We start from the raw sequence: 17,008 nt of genomic DNA, 5'->3' as shown, positions 1-17,008 counted from the left end.
ACACTGAGAAAATAAAGATAAATTTGAAATTCTTAGAACAATAGAAATCCAGACTGTATTATCACTATTATTTTTCTCCTGCTTTTCTATGTCCTGCCACTTACATTGTTCTATTGCACGCTAGGAAACCCAATTTAAAAAGCGGTGGAAAAATTATAAGAATAATAAATCTTTAGTTTTACTTTTTGTTTGTTTTTTCTGAATATTTCCAAAACCTCTACAAGCTAACAGCTAAGTAAGGATTTATGCCTTTGAGAAGAATTACTAACACTTTCTTTTAATGTCCACATTTTAAAAGTTTATCCTAGAATTCCTTGTCTAGGAAATATTTGTTGGAAAGTAAATGTTTATTGAGTCAATATTTGTTAAATTAGTGACTGACTGAATGACTGAATGACTGAATGAATAATGGATTGAAATATATTCTATAAACTAATGGAGTTAATAAATAGAATATAGGTCACCAGAAAATTGAATGAGGTTTGGAAAGCTGAGGGTTAATTGTGCAGAACTGGTAAAAAAGAAAAAAAAGAGTTGCGTGTTAATCTTTGGAAATGAATAGAAATGGTGAAAATACAATACAATGTTTGCAATCAGCAGTGCTATTATACAGATATGACAGTGGTTGGAAGGGAAAATCTAAGGTCATGTATGTTACTAAAAGGAAAGCTAAAAAAATGCAACATGGGAAGGAAGCAGATGTGGCTCAAGCAATTGGGCTCCCATCTATCATAGGCTCCAGGGTTCAATTGCTGGGGTCTCCTGGTGAAGGCAAGTTGGCCTGCATGGAGAGCTGACCCAAGTGGACAGTGGGTGACACGGAATACTGGCCTGCATGGTGAGCTGGCCCAAGCGGAGTACTGGCCCGTGCAGGAGTGCTGGCCCATGCAGCAAGCTGGGCCGAGTGGAGAGCTGGCATAGCAAGATGACACAACAAAAAGAGACACAGAGGAGACACAATAAGAGATGCAGCAGAGCAGAGAGCCAAGGTGGCGCAAGAGATTGAGCACCTCTCTCCCACTCTGCAAGTTCCCAGTGCTGCCTAAAGAGAAGACAAGCAGACACAGAAGAATGCCCAGCAAATGGACACAGGGAGCAGACAATGAGGCAGGGGAAGGGGGAGAAATAAATAAATATATATTTTTTAAAAAATGGAACATGGGACTGTATAGCATAGTAAAACCTCACATGAAAGATGATTATGGGTAATGTTGCATACATACATTCTTTTTTTATTTGAAATTGAACAATTGTTATGTATGTAATGTTACAAGATGTTAATATCAGGCAAAAAAAAAAACAAAACCCACAACAACCCACAAAAACAATATGCTAAATGAATTGCTGCCATAAATTCACTACCTACCACTCTATTTCCTAAATAGAATTATATAATTTTGTTTATATAAAATGTAAATATAAATCAATTTATAGAGATGGAATTAGATTAGTGGTTATTTAGGGCTGGGGAAGAACAGAATGATTGCAAAGTGACTGCTAAAAAGTGTGGAGTTTTTCTTTTTGAAGTAATGAAATTGCTCTAAAATTTTTTGTGGGGATGAATGCACACAACACTGGTTATACCAAAGGCCAGAGTGTATGTACACTTTGGATGGATTGTTTGGTATGTGAATATATCTCAATAAAACTGCTTTAAAAAAACATGAAAGGAAGCACAGAAAAAAAAATGTTTCAGAGTCACTTCAGGGAGGTGGGTAAACTGAACTGATTTCCCCAGGATAAACCAACTGGGTAACAGGAACATGATTCTTCCTTGTGAACTGTGAAACGCTCCTTCCCATGGGAAGAAAATCGTGAGCAACAGTCTATGTATCCCTGTAGAAAGATTCTCAAATTGGCCAGGAAACAGCAACAAGGAAGAGAGAAGAAATAAACCTACTGTTTCACTTATTTTTTATTGAAATTCTATTGGTTATGTTTTGGAGGATTAGTCTGATCATCTTCTTGGAAAATCCTCCCCCTCCTCCTCCCTCTCTTCCATTTCTTTCCGTCTCCTCTAGCCCCTCTTTCTTCTTCTCTTCCTTTTTTTCCCTGTGGTTTCCTTCTCCATATTGTACCCGTCATTGGACAAATTCATCATTACCAACCAACAAAAATTAGATGTGACATGCTGAACATTTTCTGTCTTGAAACTACTCGGGACATCTGCAGCTGTTTTTAGCTCTTGGAAAAAGTTAATCTAGGTCACTTAGTCCCAAAACCAATTGAAACTTTTTAAACAGTTGCCAAAGGCAAATGAAAGATCAAGACACAGGCATTGGGAGAACAAGCTACTTAACCAGGATTGCAAAGCACACTGCAAATATGGATTTAGAACTCAGCTTTAGTCAAGTCCTACGCAATGGTACTCTCCCTTTTCAAGTCTTTTAAAAGTTGGAAATGCCTTGATTGACCATGGGGATTTAGAGAATCTACATGCTTGACAGTAATGGTCCTAGGGCAGGATGGAAAGAAACTGGTTCCAGATCCTCCCTGTTCCCTAAGTAATAGAGCCGATTTGCAGGTTCTGCTTCTCTTTTGGTGAATCTAGCTTGCGTTTTTGTTCGTTTGTGATTTTCCTGAACCCAGATGTACTTCACCACTAATCACTGATAGGAGTAAAGGCCAGTGTTTTCAACTATTGACAACATTTTTGGAGATGCTTCTAGTTCTCGGTAGACACATGTATATATAAGGTTCAATAGCCTTGTATTATAGAATGTGTAATTCCTGGGCCTTAATGCAAAAGCAGTATATTGAAATTCCAAGTGAAAGAAACCCCATAGGTATCCCTCTGGGTTCTTGTCTGGAGTAAACGAGTTAGAGTTCACAACGAGAAGGTTAGAAAGAAAGCAGATTTATTAATGAGTGAAGGACAAGAGATGGGAGTCTCAAATCTGCCTTCTTAATTTTTAGGATTTTAGGGCTTTTATGGATTCAAACAGAGGAGTGTGGAGTGGTTACCATCACAATAGTAAGTGTACACAATGGTGAGCCTAGTTTGGTATAGCAATAAATAAGTCCTAAATGTTATTGTAGGGACAGATGCTGGACATTATATATCCTGCTACTGAAATGTAAACTATAATCCATGCAGAGCAGCATTGCTCCAAAATGTATTCACCAAATGCAATGAATGTACCACACTGATGAAAGAAGTTGTTGATGTGGGAGGAGTGGGAGTGGGCTGGGAGATGGGGTATATGGAACCTCTGATATTTTTTAATGTAACATTTTTTTGTGATCTATGTCTTCAAAAAAATTTTTGAAAATAAAAATAAACATTTAAAAAAATAAAGCATACTACAAAGCTACAGTGGACAAAACTGCATGGTTTATAATTTTGGTAACCAAGTATCTGATAGGAAACATATCCAGCATATATAAAGAAATCCTACATCTCAAGAATAAAAAGACAAAATACCCATTTAAAAAATGGGCATGACCTCTCAATTAGAGGCAGAGTGGTCATCACCATCCACAAATACTCAGGAATGGGAAATGAACAATGGACTAAAGTAGATTTACAATTATTCTACTATAGACTTAGACTTATTGTTATTCTAGCAATGGAAGAACTTTTATCATTGATGAGGAGGTAGTGGCCATCAGAGGTTTTGAGGGGAAGGAGAGGGAAAAATCTGTGTAATATGGGGGCATTTTTGGGACAATGGAATTGTCCCATATAATAGTGCAATGACAGATACAAGCCATTATATATTGTGTCATAACTTACAAAATTGTGCAGGACAGAGTGTAAACTATAATGTAAAGTAAAATCCACTTAGTGGCAGTGTGTCAGTATGTGTTCATCAATTATAACAAATGTACCACAATAATGAAGGGTGTTGTTAATGCGGGAAAGGGTGGGAGAGGGAGGGAGGGGGGAGCATATGGGAATTCCCTAAATTTTTATGTAACATTTATGTAATCTAATGTTTCTTTAAAATAAATATATATTTTTAAAAATGGAAAACAAAAAAAAAAGGTGAGGCCATTTTAGAATGACCATCACAAAGGTGGTGCTAGTCTAGGGTAACCATAAACAGAGATGAGTCCAATTTAGAATCATCACAATAGCAAGTCTTAATTAAAAATGATCCTAGACAAGGGGAGGTCTAGCCAGTTTCAGTAATTTCAGGTATCAACTTTTGGCTATTGTGCAACATACTGGGAAAGCAAGAAAAATCATCTGTATAGTGCTTAAGTAATCACAATCATCTGTTAATTCCAAAATCTCCATTAATTTCAGGCTTCGTTTTCACTTCAGAACAAGCTGGGCACTTTTGTTTAACAACCAAGCAACTAAAATTATTTTAACATTAGGTTATGGAAGACAGGACTGTCCTGATCAAGAGCCTGGTGGGGCTTGATGTAAATTGCTGTGGTTCACAAGTGGAAAAAGGGGCAGGGGGTTGCACGCTGGGTAGTCAGTGCTACGGTGGGTCTCTTGGAGAAGTCTAGCTGTTGTGGGAAAGGGTTAGCCAACAGGTCCCTCACCTACTGGAGAACAGGGCCTCACCTCTGGGGACTTTCTCTCCAAGACTTTCTGGAATTTGAATTGAGGACAGTTTATTTCAACAATCGTGGCAGATTATGCCCATTAATTCTGGATTCCTGGTATTCTTTCCCCTTTATTCATTTATCTATCCATTATTGATTTATTCAACAAATAATCAATAAATATTTATTGAGTGCCAAATATGGAACAGATACTGGGGGGAGGGAGAGTGTCTAGAACCTTGTGAATGGCTATGTATTCACTCCACTGATAGTGATTTATTAAGTAGAAACTGACCAGAAGTATAGATTTCAAATTATTTATAGCTATTATTATTTATTCAATGTCAGGTTATCCAACATCAACTATTTAATCTAGGTGGGTGCTTGCGATGGTGCATTGGTTTCCTCATAAGAATAGAAACTCTTCCCCTTTCCTCGCCCCCTAGTGTCTGCCTAGACTGTCACTATGGATTAGACCTGTAACAGGAACTTTCAAGGTCCAAAGACTCCTGCAAGTATCATTGAGAGGAAGGAAAGCAAGCGGCAATGACAATGGCATCACTGAATTATAAAGTTCAGCTATGTATTAGTTAACCTTAATATGTTGGTCCTAGATGTGTTGGGTGCACATGCTGACTCTGCTTCCCGCCCTCACCTGACTGTAGGTTTGACTTATATTACATCAGGTATGTTGGTCCTGATAAGAGGTGGTGGCCTTCACTGGATGTGCATCTTATTAGCATCTAATGCTAATAAGGTGTATAGCTAGAACTGGGCCTTAGACTGAAAATGCATAAACACATGCATGGATTTAAAGCATTTTTGTCTTTCAGCAAAAATTGCATTTAAGTAATGAATCTTTGATGGTGGAATTTCAGGCAGAGTAAGAAGGCTATTTTATAGGAGGTGACCATTCTCAATCCCCTGTAAATGCCCTTTATCCCAAAGGTCTATTATCATCTCAGTTCAGTCTCACCCAAACAAAGGGCCTAATAATAAGCTTGCTCTCTTTCTATATTAGGTTGATTTTAAGAGATTCGATGTGTGTTTGCCTGTATCTGAAAAAAATTTTTAATGCTTCCTGTTTGACACAGCTTTATGTACTTCTTCCAAATACTTTTCCTTTCATTCGTTTTATATGTTGAGGTAAATTTGATCCACATTTTCCCTTTCGTTTATAAGAAATACGTAAAAATATTTGACCTATTAAACATTTAGTGAAATGTCAGATTATCTTTTCAATAAAAAGGGTTTTAAGGGCTAAAATTTAAGAAGGTGATTTGCCAAATTTAAGCATACTATAATCTCAAAAAGTTTAAGATTGTTTCAAATGTGAAATTAATAAATACAATATGGACCTGTAATTTAGAAAAATATGTCATTCTTCTTTTTAATTCTATTTATCTAACCATGATTTTATGAGAAAATAATGGAAATGTTACCAAGTTAAATGGATCCATTTGCTTTAAAGCAGGGGTTCGTAACAAGGGGCCCATGAGCTTGAACTGAAATTCAGAAAAAATACATTATTCTTGTGGGAACTTGGTGTGGGTGTGATACATTTATTAAATAACACATGGTATAGTGTGGACTAAGTAAGGGGTATGTGGTTTTCACCTGACTGGCAAAGGGATCTGTGGGACAAAAAATGTTAATAAGAACCCCTGCTTTAAAGGTTGTTTTTTTTTTCCTGTTTGAATTTCTGAGAGTATGTTCCATGGAACACAAGTTCCTCAAAAAACAAAAATAAAAACAATAAACACTGTCTTGTCAACTAACTATGGACATTTCTCCACAGTATATTCCCTCTGGGAGGTGCACAATGTGTGTTACCATTGGAAGCTCTGAAAGAATGAATAGAAGGTAGTAAAAGTAGTGGAAGTTAGATAATTTTATCTAACACAGCACTGTCTTGCGCAAGTATGTCTATTAATATACATGGGTTGCACTTTGAGAAGTATTAACTAAGTTTATTATAGTTACTTAAACCTTGACTATTTCTCCTTTTCAGGGGATAGAAGCAGTGTACCATAGTGATTAGATACTTGGACTTTGGACTCAGAGAACCTCAATTCAAATCCCAGTTCTGCTATTTAGCAGTTGTGTAATCTCAAGCAAAAGACTGTACTTCTCTAAGCCTCAGTCTTTCCATCTTTAAAGTGGACATCATAATAGTACCAGTGTCACAGGGTTGTTGGGAAGATATGAATAATAAATAAGAGAGTGAACAATATCTAACTAGTTGGCAATAGAAAGCTCTCACATTTTTTATAATTGCTTTTATTGCTTTTATTAGTGGTGTCTTGGTGTCTGTATGTGAGTTACTGATAAGCATGAGGACATTATTAAGATTTCCCCTCTGGTCTCATCATTCAGAAGCAATATGTTTGCAATGATACTGGACTTCTCAACGGGCCAACTTTCAATGTTGGGAATTGCTCCAATCATACTGAAGTTGGAAGAAGTCAAACTCATTGGAAACAAATGACAGAAACAAGTAAGGCGCTTTCCTTTCCTTTCCAGCCTTTCATTTCTCTTTTCATCTTTTTACTATTTATGCTTTCCAGCTCCTCTACTGCTTTGGCTAATTTTCTCATGTTCCCTCTCTTCTTTTTTTTTTTTTTCCATCCGTCATTGACTGAACCGATTTATGATCACCTGGTAAAGGTAATCCACCAATTCAACAAAAATTTTCTGAGTGTCTAAGTGGTCCTTGAATTTATGTACCACTCTTAGCACCCAACTCCAGGATATGACTTTGCCAAAAGCCAGAATCAGAATGTTTGCATAATATGAGGGGGGAAAAAATGAAAACACTTAGCTTCTTTGGCAGGCTACCTGCTAAAAGAGCTGAAATCCAAGAAGCCCCTTCATTAAAAGAGAGATTGCAGGCACAACAGGAAGAAGTCATAGACCTCTTAAGTTTTTCTATGGTAAGCACACTTCCCCAAAGACTCTCCCTGAAAGCTGCTGACAGAGCTTTGGCAAAGGATCATCCTCCCGTTGGCTGATAAAGCTAAACCCTGTTTTATATTTAACTCACCCCAGGGCAGGAGGGGCAGGGATAGGGACGGGCTGTTTATAAGGGGAGCTGTAACAATATTCTCCTCAGTCCTCTTCTTCCGGCTCAGCTCCTCTTATAGAGGCCCTTTCCCAGCCCCCTTGTTTTGGCATTCATCCTTGAGTGGCTGGTGAGATCGCAAAGAGAGAGGAAAAGAAGCAAGAAGCCAGAGAGAGGTGTAGGGGAAAAAACGAAAACAGACTGCCAGGCCAGGGAATTCCTTCCAATTTAAAAAGGAAGTCTGCTGACCTTAGTTGAATTTAACATCCTTTTTATGTGTCACGCGACTTCGGAAACAAACAATGAACTTTGAGGAGGGAGAAGACTCCAAGAGGTACTGCATTAAAACGAAGCATGTGGCCATTATCTGTGCGGTGGTGGTAGGTGTGGGACTAATAGTGGGACTTTCTGTGGGCTTGACCAGATCGAGTGATTCCACCACAGCTCCTGCTCCTTCCCACCTTCCTCCCACTACTTCAGATCTTCCTCCACAGGACCAGGGGGTCTGCCCTGCCAGTGAAGATGAAAGTGGACCTTGGAAAGAGTTCAGGCTGCCGGATTTCATAAGCCCCTTGCATTACGACCTGGAGATGAAGCCCGTGCTGGAGGCAGACACGTACACCGGGCGGGTGAGCATCTCCATCAACGTGAGCAGGCCCACCCCGCACCTGTGGCTGCACTTGAGGGAGACGAGGATCACCCAGCTCCCGGTGCTGACGAGGGCCTCCGGGGAGCAGGTGCAAGTCAAGCGGTGTTTCCAGTACAGAAAGCAGGAGTATGTGGTGGTTGAGCCGGCAGAAGAGCTTGCAGCCAGCAGTGACTACGTGTTGACCATGGAGTTCTCGGGCTGGCTGAACGGCTCGCTCGTGGGGTTTTATAAAACCACGTACTTGGAGAAAGGACAAATCAAGTAAATATTACTTTACTTCCCCTAAGCTCACTTACGTCTGCGCTCCGTTTCTTTTCCTTTGCTGCTCATTTTCCAACTTTTAATTCGTTTGCTGGCCTGATCTTTATCTGCAGTTCTGCCTGTTCATCTAGAAGCTAATTTTTTTTGGCCTTGTATTTTCAAAGACTATCTTGAGATTTGAAAGTAGTGAATGACCTGCTCAGAGTCTAAAATTAGTGTAAGCTTTTTAGTCCATCAGAAGAAATCATAATATGCTGCATCCTCTCCTTAATATTTATGTAAGCATGTTTATGGTAAATTTCACTAGTGATCTCCTTGGATGATTTGGCAATGATTTTAAACTTTAATGATATTGCACTAAAAAGAAAAGTCAGTAAATGTCAATTACTATTTTGTCTATTTTATTGGAGGGGAGAGTCATTGAAATATTCCGTGAAACACAAGGAATTGTCTTTCTGTGTTCATCGCAGAGGAAAGGCAGGACTGTGTCTTTTTAATCTCATGTGGCAGAACCATGTTTACACACAGGCTTTTGATAAATACATTGTTGAATTCATACGTCAGTGACAGCACCAAGGTTTTAAATGTTTGGGCTTGTTGCCCCTCATGCAGTAGTGACGCTAAGCCTTTTTGCAACATAAAAAATATATGAAGTAATTAAGTACATGTAAATATTTTCCCATTATCCTCCCACCAACGATGGTCTATCTATGTGTAGGAATGTGCATCTATAGCTGTATCTTTAGTAATAAATACCCGTGCATGCATACATACATACATACATGAGTCTAGGAAAGATGGTTACTTGTCTTTACAATAGATCAGTGACTAATACTAGAGCTATGTGAAAGGCATAAGCTCTCTCTCAGAACTCCAAAAGCCTCCACACTGTGGGTGTGGACTGTGCCTCAGGGAGCAAGGCTGCACTTGAGATCTGACAACACGAAACTGATTGGACCTTTGCCTACTTAGATTCTGAACAACTGATGGTTAAGGAAGCTAGTATCAGAGTTCATAAATATGAGTCTGTGGAGAGCCCAATGAATATCTCTTTCCTGTGATGCATCTTGTTGGGCAAAGGAATTATTTTTGTCAAAATTCTTGGCAATTGCCAGAGAGACTCAGAGACTAAAGAGAAATGTTTAAATATTCCTATGTTACTCTGTGGTAAACTGATGAGTAGAAATCATAGTTTGGAGAAAACATTTGGAAGAATAGTGATTATACATATCCTGTATCATAAATTTCACCAACCAGTGGTAACTCATGTTAACATTTTAATACACATTTGAATATTTTTCTAGACAATCAAAATTATAATTTACGAATAAATAAATAATTAAAAAAATTATAATTTGCTTATATCTGTGTAGCTTCATATCTATCTACCTATCCATATGCCTTTTTTACTCAACATATTGTAAACATTTTCTCTCATAACTATTTTTGAGAACCTGATTTGAAAGGCTGCAATATCCATTGTATAATGTACAGTTATTTTTAAAAGCTAATTTGCTAATGTTGGGCATTTGAGTTGCCTCCAGTATATTATTCTAAACAGGTCAGAAAAGACCATGGTTGTAAATACATCATTATGGATAGATCTATGTATTTATTTACATTAGGATATATTTCTAAAAATAAAATTACTAGATCAAAAGGTATGCATCTATCAAGAAACTTGTAACATTTATTGTTTATTATGTAAATAATACACATTCATTGCAGAAAATTTGAAGGCAGAGAAAATTATAAGAAAAAATGAAATCCTCCATTGATCCATCATGAAATATAGCCCTTGAAAACATTTAAGCATATACTCTTCTAGTTTTTTTTTTCTAGACATAGGTAAATGTGGCATTATTATGCTGCACATACTACTATGTAACAGGCTTTTTCAATATATCATCAACACTTCATCCTGTCATTTGGTGTTCTTCCACAAATGATTTAATAGATACATGGTAGTCCATTGTATGGTTATAATGTGTTCTTTTCTACTTTGTCTTTATATTTGGGCATTTACATTGCTCCTATTTTTCATCTATAAACATCCTTATAAATAACTATTTCCAAACATCTTCTAGTATTTCTATAAGAAAATTCCTAGGATATTGGCCAAAGCTACATATGTGTATGTACATACATATATATGTGCCTTTATGTATATAGAACATATTTGTGTATGTATGTGTATATGTATAAGCATATGCATGTGTGTTTATGTATATGTGTATACATAACATCTTTGTGTGTATATGCGTATATATGTCTCCAAACTGACTTTCAAAAATTGTATTCAAAATTATGTTTCCATAAACAATGTATGAATGTGCCTGTTTGTATGAGCCTCACTAATGATGAAATGGCTTTTTAAAGTGTTTGCCAATTTGATAGAGGAAAAGGTATAATATTCTAAGAAATATCCACTTAGAGTCCACAAAAAATTCACTAGTGTAATGTGAAAACAAGACAAAACTTTTAAATTATTAAGTCTTTAAAACTGCTTCATGGTTTGAAAAGACAAGACAAATTTCATCTGAGAAGAACCATGAAAATATTTTATAAAAGTTTTGTGAAAGTTTTATACCCTACAGGAAGGCCACAAGACACGGAACAAGGTTCCATTACTGAAATTTCTGTTATATACTTTGTAAATTTATAAAAATATCACATACTAAGTATATATTATTCCATCTAACACTTTGCATTATTTTACTGTACTAGTTCATTTTACCAATAAAGTATATGCCTGAGAACTGACCTTCTGAAACTCAGCTAATCAAAAAAAAACTAAACCACAGAAAGATTGGCGGGAAAGGCCAGGACTCTAATTGAGAATTGTTGTTCCCGAATTTGTCTGTTTTCATAGGTGGCAGTTGAGACTCTTACATTACAGTAGATGCTGCTGGTTTTGTACTGCTCACACGGTTTTGGAACATTTCTGGCACATCCTCAATAACCTCATTTAGACCAAATGGAATACTTTTTGTTTTTCTTGTTATGAAATATTTCAAGCCTATGAGAAAAGTGCATTATGTTTCTTTCCATGTCTGTGAGTAACATTTTCACAATGCAAGCCTCCAGGGGTTCTCATCCACTGTGTCCATATAAGGACTGTAGGAATGAGTTGATTGAATACAGCACCATCTTTTTACACTACAGAGCGAGCTTCATAATCTAGGACATTCACAATTAAGGTTCCCCTACTTTCAAATATCATCATAACAGTATATTTAAAATATATGTGCTGTCAAAATTACATTTTCTGACTGTTCTGCCTTCATGTAAAATTTAACTCCTGGATTAAGTACCAGAAGTTTGGTTCTTAATGTTGTGCACATTAATGTTGGGATATTAATGTGCCACCACAACGCAAACTAAATACGACTGTACTCAGTAGTAATCAAGTAAATACAACTGGAATTGAGTTTCACAAAGAGTAAGAAGTTTCTTTCCCTCAAGACTGCCAGGCAAAGGAAGGGGTAGAGAAGGAGGTGGGTATAATTTAGTGAGCAATAATGTCTATACCATCTTGCTAGGAACAGACCTATAGCAAGACTTGGGAAGAGAAAGCTTGAGAAACTTAAGAGTTACTTTTCCTTTATGGACTAACCTAACTCCCTGCTCTATTCCTTAGATTGTGAGGAAAATCACTTAAAGCTTTGGAACCTTTGGAATGTTCCTCGTGCCATACCCACGCACCCCCCACCCTCTTCCTCATTTGGTTTATGTCGGATTCCCAGCTGTTCTCTATCCAGCCAGAATTCCCTTCTGTGCAAATATCCAAAGTATATAAAATTTTCTTTACTCCAAGGCTCGGCATTTCCTCCTCAGCATTTGAATTGCTATTATACAGCATTTCCCAAAGGATGTTTCACAGCTCTCTAGTTGCCTGGGATCCTAATAGGCATTACCTGAAAGAAAGAGCGGGGAGGTTTGGTGGCCAAATTCATTGGGAGAAAACTACCAAATACAAAATGTGTTGTTTTTTAATGGCAGGATTATTCAGAGACTTTTACATGATAAGATCCATGATGAATCTTAAGAAGCTACTATAATATACAGCATTTCCCAATCTTATGTGAGCGTGGAATCTTCTGTCGAGTTTCTGAGAGAAGGGCTGTGTCTCACTGATTTATTGCTTACTATACAGTGGGCACTCAAATATTAATGCGTGAATAAATGGAAGCATTTTCATATAGGCTCTCACATGCTAGTGTCTTCTGAAACATTCTGCATTGCCATGACTTCTTTCCCATATTGAAATCCATCTGCCACCAATGAGTTCTCTACCTTCCCACACAGTCAGGGTGGAAAATTCCCACTCTTTTCCTTTTCTCCCCACCCCGTGTGTGATAAGAGTCTATTAAATCTTTATTTATTTTTTTTACTTAAGAATGCAGTCTTCATACTTGAAAGACTGAGAATCATTGCAATTGACAGGAAGTACAATAAGAATTTAAAAGAGGGGGAGATCCTTTCTATTTTTGGTATTCTGGGTATTCTTTGTAGTACTGCTAGGATTTAAGCTGAATTTAGGTTTTATGATAAGATTTCAGTGGGCAGAAGCAAATGAGAAGGAAAGATGGGCAAAATGCAAAGACCCAAGTCTGAAAAGCATATGGGGACAAGTAAATAAGTTTGACGGGAAGTTTATAAGAAAAAATTAGCTAGAGATAAGTCGGGAAAACCTACAGGGGCATGGGGAGGCAGAAAGAAAGGTAGTGAAACAGGTATTTTGGAGGAAAAATTAACAGGCTTGGTGACCTTTGGATGTGGATGGTAAAGGAAAGAGTAAAATCAAAACTTGGGTATATGGAAGATTATTGTGATGATCCAGAAAAGAGAAGATGAGGGCCAGGTAGGGCAGTGGTTTCAGGACAGCAAGAAGATACAATGGAGAAAATAGTTTGGAGGTAAAATAGTCAGGATTTACTGACTGATTAACAATGAAGAAGGGTAGATTAAAGTTATAGGATGCCCTGGATATCTGACATGAATGATAGTCCACACCCTTAATTGAAATTAGAAATAGAAAAAGAGTAGGTTTGGAAGGGAAGGTCATGCATTCAGCATCTGAAATGTTGAAAGCTTGTGGAATGCCTAGAAAGAGATGTCTAGCAAGCATTTGGATAAATAAGTCTGAAGCACAAGGTAAGAACTAGTGATAAAGATTTAGACTTTGGGAAACATGGCAGATAAGAAACCAGTAAAATATTATTAGATAAGTACGTGCTTGTGTGTGGATGTGGGTGTGTGTTGGTGGGCATATCCTGACATATCTGGACATTCTCATACAGGTGTAGTTTTGATCTTGAAATTTCAGTTGTCAGCATAAGTCAAACTATTCATTAATCCCTATAGTGACCACTGAACTATGGATAAACCCATATCAAAGAATAGATTTTTGTCTTGTGTACTTGTTGCAGGAGGCCTGTAATTTCCTTTATGTTGGAAGCGTGGAAGCAAAAAGAAATTTTGCTTGACACTATGCAAAGCCTTAAATGTCTTCTATATACAGGGGAAAAAAAAAACAATTGGAAAATATTGTTGAAATAATTATCTGGGTCATTCAAACCCCCATAAAAATATTCAAGGGTCTGAATAATCTAGATGGTTGCTTTGTACCAGTCAGCTCCCCCACAAAATTCTGGAACTCTTTCCTTAGTCTGCACAGACACTTAGGGCTCGTGTCTGTTTCTACATTGTCAGAAGCCCTTTGTTTAAGTTTCTAACCAGGTCTTGCTGGCTTTTGCTGGCTTAAGTTATTAAATTGTCGAGTATAGCCTAACCCTGAAAAGAGTATATCCCAGATAATTTATGAGATAATCAAGTCATTTTTTTGGTGTTTCTTTTTAAGGTTGATTCTGAGTGAGCCAAGCTGTGACTGGTGACTTCACCTCCTCTCTAACTTTATCTGAAGTTGCCTTGTTCTGATGCCCCCAGAGAAGTCAGAGGATTGTTCTTTCCTTTTGTAAATTAATAAGCTACATAGAATTTTTTAAATATGTTGGGTCTAGTAAGTGACTCATTAACATGACATAGAGAGGCCTCTACAGACAAGTAGTTTACTTTGGCACATTTTCCTGGCATGATATTATTCAGGACCCAAGAGTCACTCCTGGACATATTAATCTCTTAGTCATGCTTTGTCCATTAATTTGTAATATGATTCATCTAATTATAAAAAAAAAGAAATGTAGTCATCAAATAAAACTTCACCAAAGAAGTTTTCATTTATTTCTTTATTTTAAAGATTTATTTTATTCATTTCTCTCCCCTTCCTCCTGTTGTCTGCTCTCTGTGCCCATTTGCTGTGTGTTCTTCTGTGTCCACTTGCATTCTTGTCATGTGGCACTGGGAAACTCACTTTTTTTGTTGTGTCATCTTGCTGCATCAGATCTCTGTGTGTGCGACGCCACTCCTGGGCGGGCTGCACTTTTTTTTCGTGCAGGGAAGCTCTCCTTGAGGGCTGCACTCCTTGCTTGTGGGGCACCATTAGTTGGGGGACAGCCCTGTGTGGCACGGCACTCCTTGCATGTAGTAGCACTGTGCATGGGCAGGCTCACCACACGGGTCAGGAGGCCATGGGTATAGAATCTTAGACCTCCCATGTGGTAGGTGGACGCTCTATCAGCTGAGTGACAACCACTTCCCAAGAAGTTTTCATTTAAAACTGTTTTGTGCTGCTATCTCACATACCTTGTCTCCATCTGCATGTATTTATAAAGGTTTAGTGACTATAAACATAATTTAGTATATACTATATATAGGGACTTTTAAGTTATTCAGGAGTTCATGAGAAAAATATTTGCCTGCCAAATTTTAAAATGGCTGTTACCTGTAGTGTTTGCACACACAGTGTTATTCCAATACAGATATAGCAGACAAATGAATGAATTTCTATGTCCTTAGATTGTGGAAAGTGCCATACCAGAATGCATGGTTAGCCTTGTAGAGGTAAAGGAAATAGAATGAGATACATTATAATCCCATTATACAAATGTCAAGGGAGTTTCATATCTATTACTACATGTGATCTCCCCAACCCGCCATCCCAATGCCTGGAGTGTTCTGCTAGCCAGGTTTTACAGATGCAGACTCTAAAAGTTGGGAGGTTAGTGATTTCCTTAAGATCACACTTAAGAGACAGAGGTACCTAGGATTTTTTTTTTTTTTTTACCTCTAAGATGAGGGTCTACCCAATAAAACCATAGTGACTTTATACTTTAAAAAAGAAAAAATGTAGACATTTGGTAGCCTTTCTAGTTCATTGTTACATTGCCTACCCATATAAGTCCAGTAATTAATCCCAGTGATTGTGTTGGATAATATTTGCACTAAGACAGAGCAGGCACAGAACACAGAGCAATCTCCAGCACTGTTCTGTGCCATTTCTAAAGGCGAGTTAGGATAACTAATTTAGGAAGGCAATTTTGCCAAGAATCAAATATATATTAACTTTTTTTTTTAAAAGAAAGAAGGTAACGAAAGGTTTAAAAATGTTTCTCTCTGCTGGGTGCTGAGGAAGTATATACTCGCTAGTAAAGAGCAGAGTGGAATAGAATAACTGAAAACCTACCCAATTCCCTAGGACATGCTTAGAAAAGTGTAATTCCACTCCCTCCTCATCCTCACCTCCTCCCACATACGTAGGCACACACACACACTCCTATTCCCAAATTAGTTAGCCAGCTTATTTCTGAGGTGTGAGTAAGCTAAAACATTCTTGCAAAGAGAGACTTTTTCTTTTCCTCTGCTTCTGGAAGAAATTAGAAGACAGAAGAATTCAGAAAAGCAAGGCAGCTGACTATCATGAATTTGGAGCTTGATGGAGCTTATTAAATATGGTATTTCCCTAATACCCTGAGAAAATATTATATTTAAAGAATATATATTCTTTATATTCTAATATATTTGTAATTCATTTCAATCTGCAAGGTGTTGGAAACTCCAACTGACTAGTTACAGTGTTAAGGTCACAAAAACTAATCAGTAATTACTGAAGAATAAATTATTGGCTGACGTTTTTATTTTTATTTTTTGGTAACCTTTCAATTTTTAAATAATTAACACAGAAAATTTGCAAGATTAGTATTAAAAAAATTCTAGGAACACTTTACCAGTATTCACCAATTGCTCACATTTTGTCCAATTTTCTCTCCCTCTCTGTCAACCTTTAGAGAATAATTTGAGACAGTGTGTTCCTTTATGCCTTAATATTCAGTATATATTTCTTAATAGGAACATTCTCTGACATAACCACATTACAATGATCAAAATTAGAAATTCGACATTGATAGAATACTAGTATCTAGTCTACAGTCCATATAAAATGATTAAATTTCTTTAATTAACCCAACAATTTTATATTCTATACTTCTATTATATAAATATGATTACAAAGTAACTATTTTCCACAGTCCACTATCAAGCCTGAAATCATGAATTACTTTTAGTGGTCATACATTTTTAGACTCCTTTCAACTGAAACAGTTCCGTTCCTTAGCCTTTCTTTGTCTTTCCCAACC

At 37.1% G+C, this 17,008-nt stretch overlaps 1 protein-coding gene across 1 annotated transcript in view; it reads left to right on the top strand.

The window, feature by feature from the left end:
- Nucleotides 1–7,523: 7,523 nt before the first annotated feature.
- The window catches only part of ENPEP (glutamyl aminopeptidase), a 117,912-nt gene continuing 108,427 nt past the window's right edge, over nucleotides 7,524–17,008 (top strand). Inside the window, exon 1 of the mRNA XM_058294092.2 lies at nucleotides 7,524–8,474. Within this exon, the coding sequence (XP_058150075.1) occupies nucleotides 7,867–8,474 (608 nt within the window). The 5' untranslated portion in view covers nucleotides 7,524–7,866. The remainder of the gene's footprint in view (nucleotides 8,475–17,008) is intronic.

This window comes from Dasypus novemcinctus, chromosome 1 (assembly GCF_030445035.2).
Source record: "Dasypus novemcinctus isolate mDasNov1 chromosome 1, mDasNov1.1.hap2, whole genome shotgun sequence".
NCBI classification, from domain to species: domain Eukaryota; kingdom Metazoa; phylum Chordata; class Mammalia; order Cingulata; family Dasypodidae; genus Dasypus; species Dasypus novemcinctus.
Note: the sequence above shows the minus strand (reverse complement) of the source record. Positions and strands in the feature narration are given on the sequence as shown.